Source organism: Tupaia chinensis, unplaced genomic scaffold, assembly GCF_000334495.1.
Source record: "Tupaia chinensis unplaced genomic scaffold, TupChi_1.0 Scaffold000381_1, whole genome shotgun sequence".
In the NCBI taxonomy this organism is placed as follows: domain Eukaryota; kingdom Metazoa; phylum Chordata; class Mammalia; order Scandentia; family Tupaiidae; genus Tupaia; species Tupaia belangeri.
This window is the reverse complement of record NW_006159883.1, coordinates 329,654-348,899: the sequence shown is the minus strand read 5'-3', so window position 1 is coordinate 348,899 and position 19,246 is coordinate 329,654. Positions and strand designations below refer to the sequence as shown.

The 19,246-nt window shown below is 38.2% G+C and overlaps 1 protein-coding gene across 3 annotated transcripts in view; it reads left to right on the top strand.

The window, feature by feature from the left end:
* Positions 1 to 16,374, top strand: part of BBS5 (Bardet-Biedl syndrome 5) — a 32,244-nt gene extending 15,870 nt beyond the window's left edge. For all 3 annotated transcript variants that reach the window (XM_006153560.3, XM_027773842.1, XM_027773843.1), the window contains 7 exons: positions 4,023 to 4,158; positions 5,658 to 5,753; positions 9,923 to 9,985; positions 11,606 to 11,740; positions 14,203 to 14,286; positions 15,822 to 15,845; positions 15,996 to 16,374. In XM_006153560.3, the coding sequence (XP_006153622.1) occupies positions 4,023 to 4,158; positions 5,658 to 5,753; positions 9,923 to 9,985; positions 11,606 to 11,740; positions 14,203 to 14,286; positions 15,822 to 15,845; positions 15,996 to 16,097 (640 nt within the window). In that variant the 3' untranslated portion in view covers positions 16,098 to 16,374. The remainder of the gene's footprint in view (positions 1 to 4,022; positions 4,159 to 5,657; positions 5,754 to 9,922; positions 9,986 to 11,605; positions 11,741 to 14,202; positions 14,287 to 15,821; positions 15,846 to 15,995) is intronic.
* Positions 16,375 to 19,246: the final 2,872 nt, after the last annotated feature.

Below are 19,246 nucleotides of genomic sequence, written 5' to 3'. Positions count from 1 at the left end.
TCCCATCCTATAGACACAGCATCTTAGTATACACACCCTCTTGGCTGGGCCAGCATATAACTCCTGCCCCCACAACTTAATGACTATTAGCTGTTGACCTTACTGATAATACAAACAGTTGATTGACACATACTTTGTATGTTATATATATTATAAACTAGATTCTTACAATAAAAAGAGCTGCAGGATCAGCAGTTGGCGTAATGGCTATGTCACTGGACTCCCACGTAGTCGACCGCAATTCGCGTCCCGGACCTGGTGGCTTAAAACTCACACTGGGCGCGTGTGCATGCGTGCCCAAGATCCCAAGAGGAGAATGGAGGAGAAGGGATTGCGGTGTGGCCATCCCCCCTTGGGGGTGATTTCTCGCTTTCTATCTCTCTATCTCTTTCTGTCTGTCTGGCGAGCGCACGCCCCCTGTAGCTAAAACCTCACAAAAAAAAAAAAAAAAGAGAGAGAGAGAAAGAGAGCTGGGAAAAAGAAAATGTTAGTAAGAAAATTATAAGCCAGCCTCATGGTCTAATGGTTAAGAGCTGGATCCTGTGGCCGACCATACAGTTGAAATCCTCACCCCAGTGATGAAAAACACACCAGGGAAAATAATACAATAAAGAAAAAAAATCAGAAGGGGACTGGCCCTGTTGCCTAGTGATTGAGGAATGCACAGCCAACTGCAGTTAGATCTCAGTCCTGGCAGCTTGATAAACAAACCAGCTACATGTGCATGCATACCCAAAACCCTGACAGAATGAGGAGTTGGAGGAGAAGGGATTGTGGTGTGAGCATGCCTTACAGGTGGTTACTTTCTCCTTTGCTCTGTCTCTGTGTCTCACAGGTGAGGGCATGCCCTCTGGCAATTAAATTAATAATTATTATTATTTTAAATCATAAGGAATCAAAAATACATTTTTAGTACTGTATTGTATTTTCCAATGTGTTTATTGAAAAAAAATTCAGCTTATAAATGGCTGCACACAGTTCAAACCCATGCTTTTCAAGGGTTGACTATAGTATGAAATGAAGTTTTTTTTTTTGGAGAGATTTTCACTGTAGGGCGCGTGCGCTCGCCAGACAGACAGAGAGAGACATAGAGACAGAAAGCGAGAAATCACCCCCCAGGGGGGATGGTCACGCCACAATCCCTTCTCCTCCATTCTCCTCTCGGGATCTTAGGCACGCACACACACGCGCCCGGCGTGAGTTTTAAGCCACCGGGTCTGGGACGTGAACCACGGTCGACTACGTGGGAGTCCAGCGACATAGCCATTACGCTAACTGCTGGTTCCCAAGTATGAAATGAAGTTTTGAATGTATGTGAAGGAAGAATCTTTTTTTATTAGTATAAAAAATGTTACATATGGGAACCAGCAGTTAGCGTAATGGCTATGTCGCTGGACTCCCACGTGGTCGACCGCAGTTCGTGTCCCGGACCCGGTGGCTTAAAACTCACGCCGGGCGCATGTGCGTGCGTGCCCAAGATCCCGAGAGGAGAATGGAGGAGAAGGGATTGCGGCATGACCATCCCCCCTAGGGTGATTTCTCGCTTTCTGTCTCTATGTCTGCCTGTCTGGCGAGCGCACGCGCCCTATGGTGAAAATCTCTCCCAAAAAAAAAAAAAAAGTTACATATTATCTGCAAAATAATTTGCAATATAATTAGTTTCTTCTTCTTCCATTAGTTAAGTATTAATGATAATAGCAGTAAAGAAAATTAAGATTTATAGAAAAAATGCACAAATCCTGTTTCACAATTTAAATCTGAGGAGGTTAAAGTAAGAAAAAAAAGTTTGACAATTAATATTAAAATTTATGTAAGTGGATTCTAATTATATTTTTTTAGAATTATTTTATTTAACTTTATTTATTTACTTATTTTATTTTACTTGACCAGAGAGGGACAGAGTGAGAGAGAGAGAGGGAAAGTTAGAAAGCAAGCTGCCAGGTTTGGGATTCTAACCGTGGTAGGCCATGTGGGAGTCCGGCACCCTCAATCTCCACACCACCTGCCAGCCCCTGGATTCTAATGTTTTTAAGGCTAAGACAATCCTTCAGTTTTATTGAATGAGTAAATTAGTCTGTTTTTAATGTAGACCAAAATTAAGATTAACTTAACTAATCAAAAGTTCATCAGAATTTTTCAAAAAATAACCTTTTTTGTTAATAGGGAGGTGGCAGAAAACAAAGTCACAGGGACTCTCTCCTCCCCCATCCTTCTCCCCACAGTCCCTTTTTAAATTGGTACAGATTCATTCTAGTTTTCTGTATAGAGACAGATGTGATCAAAATATTTTCAGATTGCAGTAAAAAAAAAAAGAAAGAAAAAAACTGGACTCCTGTTTGTGTTAAAAGAATAAATAGGCATAGCAGTGTGTGCCAATAATCCTAGTTACTAGGCAGGAGGAACAATTGTGAGTTCAGGTTCAAGGCCACCTAGGCAACATAAAGAGACTTTGTCTCTATTTTTAAAAGAAAGTGAAATGCTATCTTTGGCTAAAACAGGAAAACAAAGAAATGGAAGCATTTTTATAGAAAAACAATTTCCATGTCTGTTATATGTACACATCATTTCTCAGTTGAGAGAGAAAATCCATTATCTGTTGTTTGTGCTGTTACTGCCTTAAAAGTTAGACTTCTAGGGGTCAGCAGGTGGCATGGTGGTTAATGTGCTGGACTTCCACATAGCCAATGGGATTTGAGTCCCGGACCTGGTGGCTTGCTTTCTCACTTTCCTTCTCTTTCTCTCTGTCCCTTTCTCACTCACTCTGTCCCTCTGGTCAAATTGAAAGAAAGAAAGAAAGTTAAATTTAAAAAAAGAAAAGGAAAAAAACACACTGGGCACGTATGCGTGCATGTCCAAAATCTCCAGAGGAGAAGGGATTGTGGCATGGCCATCCTCCTGGCGGGCGGGGGGAAGGGGGGGGGTAGGGAATAGGGGTGATTGCTCACTTTCCCTCTCACTGTATCTCTCTCTGGCAAGCACACTATGACAAAAACCTTAAAAAAGAAGGGAACCAGCAATTAGCGTAATAGCTATGTCACTGGACTCCCATGTAGTCGACCGCGGTTCGCGTCCTGGACCCAATGGCTTAAAACTCACGCCGGGCGCATGGGCCTGCGTGCCCAAGATCCCAAGAGGAGAATGGAGGAGAAGGGATTGCGGGATGATTTCTCATTTTCTGTCTTTATGTCTCTCTCTGTCTGTCTGGCGAGCGCATGCGCCCTATAGCACCTAAAGAAAAACCCCAAAAAAAAAAAAAAAAAAAAAACCTTAAAAAAGAAATCCAAAAGATAGATTATCAAGATAAACTGTGTAAATACTACTCTAAATTGACCAAGTCTATGAAAAACTGTAGTCACAAAAACTTACTGAAAAAAAATATCTTTGCCTTAATAAGGGCCAGTCTCGTAGCATAGTGATTAAGGGAGCTAGAATCCCACGTGGCTGACCGCCGTTTGAATCTCAGCCCTTGCAGCTTGTAAAACACATTGGAGCACATATGCATGCATGCTCAAAATCCTAACAGGATGGAGATATGGAGAAGGGATTGATGTGTAACCATGCCCCATTGAGGGGTCCCTCCCCAGAATAATCAGATGTGTCATGTGGCAAGAAAAAATTTTAAATTACCGGGAACCAGCAGTTAGCGTAATGGCTATGTCGCTGGACTCCCACGTAGTCGACCGCGGTGCGTGTCCCGGACCTGGTGGCTTAAAACTCACGCCAGGCGCGTGTGCGTGCGTGCCCAAGATCCCGAGAGGAGAATGGAGGAGAAGGGATTGCGGCGTGACCATCCCCCCGGGGGGAGATTTCTCGCTTTCTGTCTCTATGTCTCTCTCTGTCTGTCTGGCGAGCGCACGCGCCCTACAGTGAAAATCTCTCCAAAAAAAAAAAAAATTTTAAATTACCATAATAATTGTTTGAATGGTGTATATAAATACAAACAATTGTGTGTTTTATTAGATAAGTATAAATAAGCTAAGAAAACCACATTTTCATTTTGTTTTTTTTGTTCTTTTTCGTAGAGCTTATGAAACTTCTAAAATGTATCGTGATTTTAAATTGAGAAGCGCATTAATTCAAAACAAGCAACTAAGATTATTACCACAAGAACATGTATATGATAAAATCAATGGAGTGTGGAATTTATCCAGTGATCAGGTATTGTACAAAGAGCCTTTGGGACAGTGTTTTTGTAATAATTTTTCCAGTTATCATTGGATTTGTATATTCATTTGACCCTAATTGTTAAAATTAACATTTTAGTACCTGATAAATTGTTAGTATTGTAAATGCACTTAATATAAATTAATATTCTGATTCTTGTACATTTTATGATTTTGTGCTCTTTGTAGCAACTTTAGTTCTATGTAGAATTTAGAACTGGATTGGGCTTTACAGATCATCTAGTTCAGTCTCCCTTCACTTATAGATGAAGAACTCAGGCCCCCAGTTGGTCACTCCAGTGACCTCACCACAGCTGCTTTGTCCCAGAATCATGCTCCTTCCCAATTCTACACTAAGTTTATGTCTTGATAAACTTAATGCTAGTGGAAGAGAATCATGATGTTGCAGTCACAGAATCCTAATCTCTGTCCTTAGGGCTTTAAATATGTAACACATTTGATGACTCTTAAATCTAGTATTGTAACTTTTCATTTGCTTTTGAAATTATGACCAATTGGGACCAGCAGTTAGTGTAATGGCTATATTGCTGGACTTCCATGTAGCCGACTGTGGTTCGAGTCCTGGACCCGGTGGTTTAAACTCACGCCGGGTATATGTGCATGCGTGCCCAAGATCCTGAGAGGAGAATGGAGGAGAAGGGTTTGCGGTGTGGCCATCCCCCCAGGGGGTGATTTCTTGCTTTCTGTCTCTCTGTCTCTCTCTGTCTTTCTGACGATTGCACACACCCTATAGCAAAAACCTCTCCAAAAAAAAAAAATTATGACCAATTGAAACATGTAAGCAATTAATAGCTCTAGGGAAAAAGTTATCTTTTTTTTGTTTTGTTTTTTTGTTTTAAGAGAGATTTTTGCTATAGGGCTCATGTGCTGAGGACTTTATTTACATGGATGATTCAATCATATCTCTATTTTGCATTTTTTTTTAGAGAGAGATTTTTGCTGTAGGGCGTGTACACTTGCTAGAGACACAGGGAGATAGAAAGTGAGAAATCAGCTCCCACAGGGGGTGACCACGCTGCAATTCCTTCTCCTCCATTTTCCTCTCAGGATTTTGGGTAGGCATGCACACAGACATGCCCAGCTTGAGTTTTAAGCTGCTGGGTCCAGGACACGCACTATGGTCTGCCATGTGGGAGTCCAGGAACGTAACCATTACACCATCTGCTAGTACCCCTATTTTACATTTGACAGAAAGTGCCAGGAAGAAATCTGCCCATGGCCAGCCAGCTATACTAATGGGTTAATGTTTTTACCATGCTAATGGTTTAATGATTAAGAAGTCTGATTGCAGAGTCTGCTCTGTCAATTAGTTGTACTGCTTCCAATGAAGAATGGAGTCACTGACCCACAATAATACTCAGTTCTGGTCTTACCTGCTGCTGTGATAGCACAATCAGCCTGGTGTTTAGAAAATAAAGAACAGATATCCAAACAAATAAGAGTTCATTTGTATCTTGTTATTGTCTTTTATAGGGAAATCTAGGAACCTTTTTTATCACCAATGTGAGAATTGTATGGCATGCAAATATGAATGACAGCTTTAATGTCAGTATACCATATCTGCAAATTGTAAGTACATGCATTTTGGTGATCTCATTCTGATGTAGGAGAAATTATTCCTATTCAACAGTTAATAAGACTTTGGAGATTAGATACATTCTTTCTCTCCCCTTTTAGAAGTGGCAGTAGTCATTATCTGAGCATATATGTTTAAATGTCAATAACTTCCTATTTTAACAGAGAAAAAATTCAGTTGTACTTATATTCAAGGGAAACAGCATCATTATCAACTTGCTGTTAAGAGAAAAATTTGCTGAATTTTTAAATTTTAATTTATTTATTTTGCTATATGATGAATGTACTCGCTAGAGACAGAGAGAGACGGGGGGGGGGGGGAGCCGGTGAAAAAGCACCCCCCAGGGGTATGGCCATACTTCAATCCCTTCTCCTCTAGGTCTACTCTCTGGATTTTTGGCATGCACACATATACCTGGTGTGTTTCTCAAGCTGCTGGGTCCAGGACTCAAACCCACAGTCAGCGATCTAGAACCCAGTGCCTTAAACTCCACACCATCTGCAGGCCCTGAATTTTATAAATTTAATTACTATACAGAGTGACACTATTAGATTCTATTCAAAAGACTTCAGGTACTTCTTTTTCATAACCTTTTTACAAGTCAGGTACATGCTGAGTCCTTGGCATGGCTTTGGCACTCTAATAAACACAATCTGTATTGACTCTCTTTTGTCACTTTCTGGTCCCAACCCTTTTAAACCCAGAATGAATTCATTAATTCTGTGAATGAATTGCCTTCATTATGTTCAGATACATAATATAACACAAGCTGGATTCATGCTATGAATTTAGTGACAGGAATCAAAATAAATTTTAGTGATAATACTTTTAGCTTAAGTTTAACTAAAGATATTAAAATCCAGAATAAGAAGTGACTATACTGGAGACCAATTGTTTCTGGGAGTAGGTAAAGCTAGTTCTTTTTATTCTGCTTCTATGATAAACATGTGAGTCAGTGAAACAAATAATAAACTCTAATACACTGAAGAATTTTTAAAAAGAATTATTTATTTAATTTTATTTATTCACTCATTTATTTTAATATGACCAGGGAGAGACACGAAGAGAGAGAGAGGAAAGTGAGAAAGCAAGCCACCAGGTCCAGGACTCAAACTGTGGTCAGTCATGTCAGAGTGTCCAGCACTCAAACCATCACGCCACCTGCTGGCCCTACACTGAAGAATTTTATTTTGTACAAAGCAGCTACTCATAGAATTCTAGTGCAATTTAGGTGGAATGTAAAAATAGTTCATAAAAGTCTTGTGAGGTTATCCTATGACAATCACCGTTATTGTAGGCTTTAAGTAATCTTAAGACTAAACAGTTTATTAATACTTATTGAGCAGGTAATAGTGTATATAACTGGAAAATACCTTTTTTTTTTTTTTTTTTTTTTCAGTTTTGCTATGGGGCATATGTGCTTGCCACAGAGAGACAGAAATGGAGAAGAAAAGTACAGCATGGAGGATGCTCCATGCAGTCTGGCCAGGCCACAGTCCTTTCTCCCTCAGACACCTCCTGGGATTTTGAGTATACCTGCAGGCATGATTTTCAAGCTGCAGGATCCGGGACTCAAGCCTTGCAGTCACCTGTGTGATATCCAGCTGCCTTGACCTCCATGCCACCTGTTGGCTAGGAAAATACCATTTTTTTAAAAAGAGAATAATTGGAACCAGCAGGTCTTACAGTGGTTAAGGCACTGGACTCCACGTGATTGACCATGGTTTGAGTCTCAGACCTGGCAGCTTGAAACTCATGCCAGGCATATGCATGCACGCCCAAAATCCTGAGAGGATAATGGAGGAGAAGGGATTGTAGCATGGCCATCCTCCTTTGGGGGTGATTTCTCTCTGTCTCTCTAGTGAGCTCATGCAGCCTATAACAAAAATATCTAAATAAATTAATTAAAATAGAGAAATCTTGGCCTATGAGAAGGATAATCCCTTATAAAATACTTCCAAACTTATCTTTTACTAAATTCCATTTGGTCAAGTATGAGCACCTGCTCTGTGCTAGAGATACAGTCACGAAAATCACAAACTAGAACACAGTTCCTGCTCTTAGTCTGTGGGAGAAAAGCAACACATTAAACAAAACGATACGGTCTGATAAGAGGAAAATTATTTCTGGACATCTAAAGAAAAGTAAGAATTTATAATCAATGCTGGGAAGAACTGACAGAGTATACATAAGTATTTGATAAATTGATGCTCTATTGTTCATTGCTGTGATACACTGCTTGCCTGGCCTGACCTCTGTTATGCTAAATAATTACAGTAGTAAACAACCTTGTGCTTTCTGTTCTCCAAATAGGACACTTTTTGCTATTTAAGAATAGAGTTGCCAGTACGGCCTCTGGAATGAATTCTGCCTGGCTCACATAACTTGCAACCTGATATCACCAGTTTGTCACTGCAGCAGTCACATTCTAACTTCAGCTCCATGCCTCAGCCACTGCCATGACCCCACTCCTATAGATGCATATCAACTTCTTGTGGTTCTTTTTTTTTTTTTTTCTTTGCTACAGAGCACATGAGCTCACCAGAGACAGTGACAGAGAGAAAGTGAGAAAGCAAACCTCTAGGTCCAGGACTCAAACCACAGTTGGCCTGTGGGAATCCAGTGCTTTAACCACCATGCTGCTGGCCCATGGTTCTGTCTTATCAGCCTGTGTCATCTGTAGTCACCTGGTTAAATTACCTGGGTGCCAGGATACCACTTTTCTATGGTGGTTTTTTTTTTTTTTTTTAATACATGGAAATGGAAGTTCTTTAAGAATTTATCTACCTATGATGTGAGAAACTGAAGGTACATGTGACTTTTAAAAGCTAATCCAGCCTTGGGACCAGCAGATGGCATAATGGTTAGGTCACTGGACTAGTCCTGGACCCGGCAGTTTAAACTCACACTGTGAGCGTGTGCACGCATGCCCAAAATCCCAAGAGGAGAATGGAGGAGAAGGGATTACAGCATGACCACTTACCCTGGGGGGTGATTTCTTGCTTTCTATCACTCTGCCTGTCTGTCTCTCTGGCAAACCCTCTAGGAAAAATCCCTTTAAAAAAAAAAAAAACCTAATCCAATTTTAAGGAGCCACAAAAGACACTGACTCACTTTAACTAAAAGATTGCTGATCTTTTGTTAAAAGTATTCAGGAAAGGGCTAGCAGGTGGCATAGTGATTGAGATGCTAGACTCACACACGGCTCACTGCAGTTCGAGTCCCAACTTGGCAACTTGCTTTCTCACTTTCCCTCTCTCTCTGTGTGTCTCTCTGATCAAATTTAAAAAATAATGATAAGTAGTTTTTTCAATTAAATAAAAATAACTCTTTTTAAAAAATATTCACAAAAAGACTAGCCAGTGACATGGTGACTAAGGCAGCTGGTTCCCACATGGCCTCCTACAAGGTTCATGTCTTGGACCAGGTGGCATGACAGACATGCCAGGTGCACATGTATGCACAAATCCAAACAGAAGAACGGAGGAGAAGGGATTTGCGACCATCCCACATAGTGGAGGGACTGCATTCCCTCTCTCTCCCAGGCAAACACATGTGCCCATTAATAAATTTAAATTTAAAAATGCTTAGAAAAGTTGTTGACTTCCCGAAAGTGAGGGATTTTTGAGTTAAAGAATTGTGAATGTATATCAGAGATGTTTTCCTTTTATTGCCTTACAAGTTTGGCACCCACTTTCATTGTAAATTTTGGTTCATGTCTTAATCTTTATGAGAGTTTAATGAAAGAAAGAGGGAGAATTCCATTATTTAGACTAGGAAAAGTAATTACTGTGTAAAAGTTAAAAAAATTAAAAAGTGTTGGGACCAGCAATTAGTGTAATGACTATGTCACTGGACTCCCATGTAGTTGACCACAGTTCAAGTCCCGGACCCGGTGCTTAAACTCATGCCGGGTGAGTGTGTGTGCGTGCCCAAGATCCCAAGAGGAGAATGGAGGAGAAGGGATTGTGGCGTGACCATCCCCCCCTGGGGGGTGATTTCTCGTTTTCTGTCTCTCTGTCTCTCTCTTTCTGGCGAGTGCATGCACCCTATAGCAAAAACCTATCCAAAAAATAAAAGAAAAAAATTCAAAAGTGTTAAATAGTCACTACTACCAGATAATAAAATGTGCATTGTTTTTTTCTTTTTCATTTTATATTAGCGTTCAATAAAGATTAGAGATTCAAAATTTGGTTTGGCTCTTGTCATAGAAAGCTCTCAGCAGGTAAGATATTTTACATTTTTCTTACTCTTTAATAGATTTTTAAAACTATCTGACAACCTAGATTTTTAGCTTTATTTATATAGTAACAATTTTACCTCCAAGAAGAATATTAGCTGTAATATGATGTTATATAAAGTGCATGAAGTCTTATAGGAATTGTTCCCATGGAAAGAATCTTGCCTATACTTTTTTGTTGGAAAGATATTATTATCATTAGCATGACCACGTTTTATTACTAATGAAAGAATCTAGTACTGTGGCTTTTCATGCATTATCTCAGTCTAACAACTCTATGATACAATTACTATCTTTTCTTTCACTTACATTCAAGGAAACTGAGGCTTAGAGAGGGAGAAATCTTGCCTATGGTCTCACTAAGTAAGCAGTGGGGCTACATTTTTTTTAAAGAATTATTCTATTTAACTTTATTTATTTATTTTTAATTTATTTTAATTTGACCAGAGAGGAACAGAGTGAGAGAGAGGGGAGGAAAATGAGAAAGCAAGCCACCAGGTCCAGGAATCGAACCACAGTCAGCCACGTGGGAGTTCAGCGAACCTAACCACCACACCACCTGCCAGCCCCGGAGCTAGATTTTGATTCCAGGTCTGACTGATTCACAAGACAATATTTGAAAAACATAGACATTATACAAAAACACACATACACATATACACCCTTTTTTTTTGAGATTTTATATTCTCATATACAGATTATATTATATCTAATTATAAACTTATCTACTCCATTTGGCCAGGTTTTTGTAGAAACATGTTTAACATCACTTAAGATGCATATTTTTAAAGGTGATTTATGAAATCACTTCTAAATTTAAAAATGAATGTTTATTACTTCTTTCCCCTGGCTTACAGATAACATTTATTGAGTACTTTTTATGTTTTAGGAACTGTACGAAGGGTCATATATATGTTACTTAATACAGTTTGATCACCACCTTAAGGATTAGAAACTTGAGGCCTAGAACAGTTAAGTTTCCCAGTGTCAAACAGCTGCTAAATTGCTTGTAGAACTGGAGTTTGAATTCAAAAGTGTGTGCTCTTAACCCAAAGCATATGCTCTTACCCCTAACAATATGCTACTTAATTTTTAACTCCTCTCTAACAACCTGCTATGGTCAAGTTTTTTTCCTAATTCTTTTTATTTATTTTTTTTCCTAATTCTTCAAGGAGATAGCCTCAAATAGGCCATTTCCTTTTTCCTCTTAATGTGTAGTCTATTTTCTTTTAAGCCCTAGCTAAAGATAAACTTGTTTCTCTTGCCTTTATAATTTTCAATCTGTTTTTACAAATCTTGAAAGATTGGTTTATATTTATAGATGAAATGATGAGAGGATTCAGGTGAGAGAAGTTACAGATGAGAAGGAGTTGGCCACATGCTTCTTTTCCTTGAAATTGAATGTTGACTATTGGAAGCTCATCGCACTCTTCTGTTTTTGTATATGTTTGAAATTTTTCATAATTAACAGTTTGTAATTCAAAAGTCAACTTACACGTTGTGCTCTAAAATAAGGACAATTATAGCTACAGTTTATTGTATACTATAAATGTCATTCCTCAGGCTTGTTTTTTATTCTTTTTCTTGTTATTTATTTATTTGTAGAGTGGAGGATATGTTCTTGGTTTTAAAATAGATCCTGTGGAAAAACTGCAAGAAGCAGTTAAGGAAATCAATTCACTTCATAAAGTCTATTCTGCAAGTCCTATCTTTGGAGTGGATTATGAGATGGAAGAAAAGGTAATTTGTTCAGGATATGAACTACACAGTTTACTGAATTGCATTTTACACAATCTGTAAAATTCAGATACAGGGGCCAGCAGATGGCGTAATGGTTAGATCGCTGGACTCCCACATAGTCGACCATGGTTCATGTCCCAGACCCAATGGGTTAAAACTCAGGCCAGGCACCTGTGCATGCATGCCCAAGATCCCAAGAGGAGAATGGAGGAGAAGGGATTGCAGCATGGCCATCCTCTCTTGGGGACAATTTCTCACTTTCTCTCTCTCTGTCTCCCCAGTGAACACATGTAACCTATAGCAAAAATCTCTCTCTTAAAAGAAAATTCAGAGTCAAACACTTTGTGCACAATTTATTAGGTCATTGGAAAAGTCATGACATACATTTCTATGTTTTTCAATGCAAAATTGTGTCATAACTTTTCCAAAGACCCAATAACTAAACTGTTTTAAAATGATGAATATAAAAACTTTGTTTGAATGGGCATAGCCCCTGGACTCCTCACCCCCACCCCCGCCCCGTCTTTTACCTGGCTGTCTCAATCCTGCCCTCCATCCCTGCCCTTCAAGGTGAGCCTATCTGTCCCATTAAGTCCCCATCTACAAGGCTCCTCTGAGTCGCTGACTTTCTCAGCTTTATTTTTGTTCTACCTCAGTCCCCCATTAGAAGGAAGGACTGCATACCCTACACGCCTTGCAGGTACCATGCTCTTCCCTACTGCCCTACGGTGTAGCAGCCCAGGGTCTGCTCCACCGCAGTGGCTTTCCTTCCCTATTGATCATGCCTCTGCCTTGCCAGTTAGGAAATACTTGCCTCGTCATGCCCATATGTCTGCTTTCTGCCTTCCTTGTGATTTCTGATTGCTGCACCAGCCCTGCTCTCCAGGTGCACCAGCCATCTTTTGGCTTTACTCACCTCTCCAGCGTGGACCCACAGCTTCAGTCTGTCACTGGTGTCCTCACCACCCATGCTATTAGAAATGTCCTCCCTGTACTCTATCACCAGTCCTCTTGCTGGGGCTCTGTCACTGGTACCCTTGCTGTTTCCTCTGTTGCTGGTCCCTACACTCTGCTCTATCACTGTCCATTCTGTCAGAGGTGCCCTTGCCATCTGCTCTATTGCCATTGCCCTGCTGTCCTCTCTGTCACAGTCTTATCACTGACCGCTGCATCACAGAGACCCTCACAGTATGTTCTGTTGCTGGTGCCCTTGCCACCCACTCTGTCATTTGTGGCCTTACTGGGACCCGACATGCTAAGCTGTATCACAGTCATTCTCTCTAGCCCTCTGCCTCTCCTTCTGCTCTGGACTACAGCATGTGGCCAGAGAGAACCAGTAAGCAGGTGGGGTGGCAGGTACATATTCAAGCTCTTTGGCATCAACATGGCCCTATTGCCTGATAGCGCAGTGTTCCATTTACTTACTTTTTTTCTCAAACCATACAGTCAGACGTGGGAGCCAGCTGCCTTAAACCACCAAACTTTCGGCCAGCCCATTGTTGTTTTAAAAACAGTGTCTTACTGTCATCATCTACCTTAGCTTCCCAGCTAGGACTACAAGCATGTACCACCACACCTGGGTTCTTTTTTTTTTTTTTAAATGAGGGTAGGGAGGGACCAGCAGTTAGCATAATAGCTATGTCGCTGGACTCCCACATAATCGACTGTGGTTCGAGTCCCGGACCCAGTAGCTTAAACTCACACTGGGCACGTGTGCATGCATGCCCAAGATCCCAAGAGGAGAATGGAGGAGAGGGGATTGTGGCATGGCCATCCCCCCTGGGGGATGATTTCTCACTTTCTGTCTGTCTCTGTCTCTCTGGCGAGTGCACGCACCCAATAGCCAAAACCTCTCCAAAAAAAATGAGGGTAGGGATAGAAGGGGGGAAGAGAAAGGAAAAGGGAGGGGGTAAGACTTTGACAGACTCTTGCTTTCACAGTTCATCTGCCCAGCCTCCCAGTGTATGCCACTGCATCTGGCCTGTTCAGATCAGTCTAGGATCCACCCTTGTGTCCACTAGCCTTGTGTACTCAGCCTGTACATTGGCATCCTACCGCTTAAACCACCATAGCCTTTTTCACACAAGGCATTATTATGTTACCCAGCCAGCTTCAAGCTCACGATCCTTCTGCTTCAGCCTCCCAAGTGGCTGGCATCACAGGCACATCCTACTGCACCCAGCCTTCAGGTTGGACTGAGAATCCAGGGCCACCCATGTGACCCTGGGCCACCCATGTGGTTCCAGCCTGTGAGCACAGCATTTTGGCAGCTCATGACATCATAGCTGGGCCAAGTTAGTTTTAATAGAGAAATATCAATTATAAAGTTTATATAAGATTTTAATAGTTTATCATTTTGTTGTCCTTTGGTAAATATTTATAGTTATCACGGGACATTTTACTGAAATAATTTGTTTGATTAATATTGTCTCTGATGCATTTTAACATCTACTGATTTTCAGCCACAGTCCCTTGCAGCTCTGACAGTCGAACAAATTCAAGACGATGTAGAAATAGACTCTGATAATCACACGGATGCCTTTGTGGTGAGCATTGCAAAGGAGAGCTATTAAATTTCTTATGATTTTTATCTGAGTCATGTTTAGTTAAATAGTGGTTTAAGCACCATAGAACTTGAGACTTTTGACATGAATAATTTTTCTTATTAAGGGATTTCTTTTATGATAATATTTTTACATTACCAAACTAGAATATAGGTTGAGAAAATAGTTACTCAACATTTTAGATACATGAAATATTTTTTTCATCCTGTAATAATAGGACATGTTAAATATTACAGTTTAAATTAGTTTAAAATCCATGCTTTCATAATTAGTCTTTATGAGATGGACTTTTTGGGGGGTTATCTGAAAAGTCATGACACATTTTTATGTAGAGAAACATAGAAAAATACATCATGACTTTTCTAATGACCTAATAATTTATAGGTATATTATTTTTTAAAAGGTAGGTATTTTAACAATGAACTTTCTATTTCCAAATTGATATTATTTAATTTATATCTCAAAGATTCTTTATACTGTGGTCTGTGAATCTGACCAGAATACCTTTGGTAACAAATATTTTTAAACAAAGGTATGAAATTAGTATGAAATACTCAGTTATAAACTACTACTACCTCAAACTATATGCATGTGTTGACACATCGAGGTACTGATTGCTTTGTTTTTGTTTGCTAGGATCATCTTTTAAACCAAAAGTTTATGATAATATTTTTACATTACCAAACTAGAATATAGGTTGAGAAAATAGTTACTCAACATTTTAGATACATGAAATATTTTTTTCATCCTGTAATAATAGGACATGTTAAATATTACAGTTTAAATTAGTTTAAAATCCATGCTTTCATAATTAGTCTTTATGAGATGGACTTTTTGGGGGGTTATCTGAAAAGTCATGACACATTTTTATGTAGAGAAACATAGAAAAATACATCATGACTTTTCTAATGACCTAATAATTTATAGGTATATTATTTTTTAAAAGGTAGGTATTTTAACAATGAACTTTCTATTTCCAAATTGATATTATTTAATTTATATCTCAAAGATTCTTTATACTGTGGTCTGTGAATCTGACCAGAATACCTTTGGTAACAAATATTTTTAAACAAAGGTATGAAATTAGTATGAAATACTCAGTTATAAACTACTACTACCTCAAACTATATGCATGTGTTGACACATCGAGGTACTGATTGCTTTGTTTTTGTTTGCTAGGATCATCTTTTAAACCAAAAGTAAGGAAGAAAGTTTAAATCTAAGTCATCCTATTTAACTCTTTGGAGTCAATACTAATCATACATTAAGTAGAAAGCATATATTTTTAGAGCTGAAAGCATAATCTTGCTATTAATTATTAATAATGACCAACAGACATGAATTCTGCCACTAGCAGTAGGGAGCTGGCTGAGAAAACCATGAGACACACAATAGCAGACTGTGACACATTTACTTGTAGTTAATCATTCTGTACATTAATTACTGCTCTGTAGTCCTCTTACCTGTTAGAATATTACATGTCAAGTATGTGAAATATAATTTTCTTTGTCTTATAGGCTTATTTTGCTGATGGCAATAAGGTAAGTGTATTTTATGTATAGTATATGAAAAGTTTCTATATTCCAACATTCAGTATTCACAAACTTATGTGAAACCTATTTTTTGTTTTTTGTTTTTTTTTCCTTGCCTACCTTCTCTATTCCTACCTCACCTGCTTACCTCCCAAAAAGCAACAAGATCGTGAACCTGTGTTTTCAGAAGAACTGGGGCTTGCAATAGAGAAATTGAAGGATGGATTCACCCTACAGGGACTTTGGGAAGTAATGAGTTGATCTTGAGTTGAGCTGGATTTCTATTTAAAGATATCTCAAGATTAAAGACACTAGTCACTGGCTATTAAGCATGGAATAGTTTTTATATATGCAGCTTTTATATTTAAAACTGTTACAAAGAGTTTTTTAATAGTCAAGAAAAAAGTAATTTAGAAAACTGCCAGTTTTCTAAACATATATTTAAAAGTGATTGAAATGTATCTAGTTTGTAAATATGTTTATCTTGTACCTAATGCTTGTAAAGTATTAGTTTTCAGATATTAAATGACTGTATCATGTTGGGTTTAATAAAAAAAATTTATACAGTACCATTGAATGTTTTGAAAGTGTTATTTTAAAACATAAGACTATTCTTATGGAATAATCAAAATACTGGTTTTTAATTATAAAAATCTGGTTTAAATATATCATCACATAGCTCCAACTGTAAGCTAATTCTGCTATAGATTACCACCTTTAAATTTATCATTTTTAGATTATTTTTGTAACTAAAAATGATAGCTAACTCTGAAGCATATCAACCACTCTGTAAAGTTTGGCCACTGTTTTGTAAATAATTTCAATATAATTTCAACTAGAACACTTTTTGTAGAGGGTTTTGTCTTAGGATGCGTGTACTCACTGGAGAGAGAGAGATACAGAGAGACAGTGAGAGAGAAAGTGAGCAATCACATCCTGGGGGGTCATGGCCACACCTCAGTCCCTTCTCCCCCATTCTCCTCCCAGGATCATGAGCATGCATGCACACATGCCCAGCATGAGTTTCAAGCCACCAGGTCCAGGACTCAAACTACGGTCGACCATGTGGGAGTCTAACAACATAACCACTATGTCATCTGCTGTCTCCAAGGACACTTTTTTAAGAAAATAGTTTTGTTCATATACGGACTCTCCTTACTGTATTCATTGAAGCTTCCTGAAGTTTTCAAAAATAGGCTATTATTCGTGGTTAGGTGAGATTTAGTGACCTCTTTGGCATCCTCTAGTGTTTTTAGGCAGGAACTGCTTCAAAAGAAGCATGGTAAGGAACCTTTGTCAAATAACTGAAATTAGTCAAAGGAGCCATCATCTCTGACAGAAAAGGAGTGAGTGTGTAAAAAACATTTAAAATAAGGTACCAGTATATATACTGGGTTATCAGAAAGGTCTTGATGCAGTTTTTCTATGCAAAAATGTATCATGACTTTTCCAACAACCCAGTACAACCATAGACACATAGTACACCAAGTACTAACCTCGGTGGATTAAGAATCAATGAACAGAAGTTATACATTTGTCTCTTTATTAAATGGAAAGAATTTCTACATTTTTAAGGGATGGAGTTTTACAATTTATGTTAGAGGGATAAAAGTTGTTAAAATTTTTCTTGTGGTCACAAAATGCTGCCATAAATATTATTTAAATACTGTTTTCAAGCAAAAGAGATTTTATAAAACTGCTGACCAGTAAGAGATGATCTGAAATGTCATCTCATGGTGTTTGCATCTGACTCATTAATCTTTTCAAATGTTAGGTGTTATATGTAGAGAGAAATGAGTCATTTATTGTTTAAACAAGGAAGCAGCTGTTAGTCTTTTCTAGTGTGTTAAAACCTTTAGTGACATCTATAAATGGAAAAAGAAGTCAATGAGCTCTTCTTTCAGCTGTTGTTTTAGCAGCTGACAGGACCATTGACTTCACTCTGATGTAAAATAAGAGAAAAAAACCTTTACTCATGGATAGACACCTTTAAGTTTAAAAATACACAATCCCTGATCCGAGGGCATTCATTAATTCCATAAATGTTTCTGGAACACCCATGGCCCTGGGGCTATAGCATTAAATAAAACAAACCAAAAAAAAATAAATACCTATCTTCGTGGAGCTTATGTTCTTTTGGGCATGTTTAAGAATACTAATCTTTGAAATTATAGTATTTAGACAGCCCTACAAGTTCAAAAAATTTAACGGTGTGATTAAATAACAAAGTATTTCATGAAAAAGTATAGCATGTCATCTATGCATACATAAATGAGTATCAGTATTCTTTCAGATCATACTTTATGTATTCATTTCATAACATAATGTTCTAGTAAAATCAATTTATGAATCCAGTTACATATATATTTTTTAAAATAAGGACTGTTTTCCAAATTGTATGGGTGATGTAGCACTTACTTTGATTTTTCTTTTTTCTTTTTTTTTTGGAGAGGTTTTTGCTGTAGGGTGTGTGTGCTCACCAGACAGACAGAGAGAGACAGAGAAATCACTCCCCAGAGAGGATGGCCACACCGCAATCCCTTCTCCTCCATTCTCCTCTTGGGATCTTGGGCACACACGCACACACGCACACACGCCCAGCGTGAGTTTAAGCCACCAGGTTCAGGACTCAAACCGTGGTTGACTACGTGGGAGTCCAGCGACATAGCCATTATGCTAACTGCTGGTCCCATTACCTTGAATTTTCTGTGTTCTAGTGATAATGTTATTCTCACGGGGTTACATCTTTTCTATTTTTTAATCTTTTTATTTAAAGAAAAAATTTTCTTGTTTGTGCTATATTTTTTCTTTCATTTCCTTAATTTTTTTTACATTCAACCACTGTTCATATTTACAGCATACAAAATAAATTTCCCAGAATGCATACATTGTATATTAGTCCAGTCAAAGATATTACCATATACATTATCATCACCGGTTAGTTTTCCATTTTTGTGTTTGTTAAATGATCATGCATCTTCTTTTTCCCCCTTCCCTTTTGTTCTGGTGATAACCTTATTCTCATGGGATTACATCTTTTCTTTTTAAACTTTCATTTAAAGGAAAAATTTTCAACACCTTAAATTACAGAATAAAATCTTTAGTGATCTTATTTGTAAACAGATTTTTTTTTTCTTTCTCTAGCATTGACTTTCAACTCTTCTTTTTTTTTTTTTTCCTGGTCTTGATTCCTTTCAACCATTTGCCTTTATTTTTATCTCTTTTTATATATTATTCTTTACCACATAAAATCCTTTGTATGGTAAGGCAAGTTGTGAACAAATTAAATAATTATATATTTTTTCAATACTAATTATAGTTTTTCCATTTAAAGATAATTAAGAATGTCTTACAAAATTAATTTTTTCTGCATTTACTATTTTAATTGTGATGAAGGTATTATTTTAAAG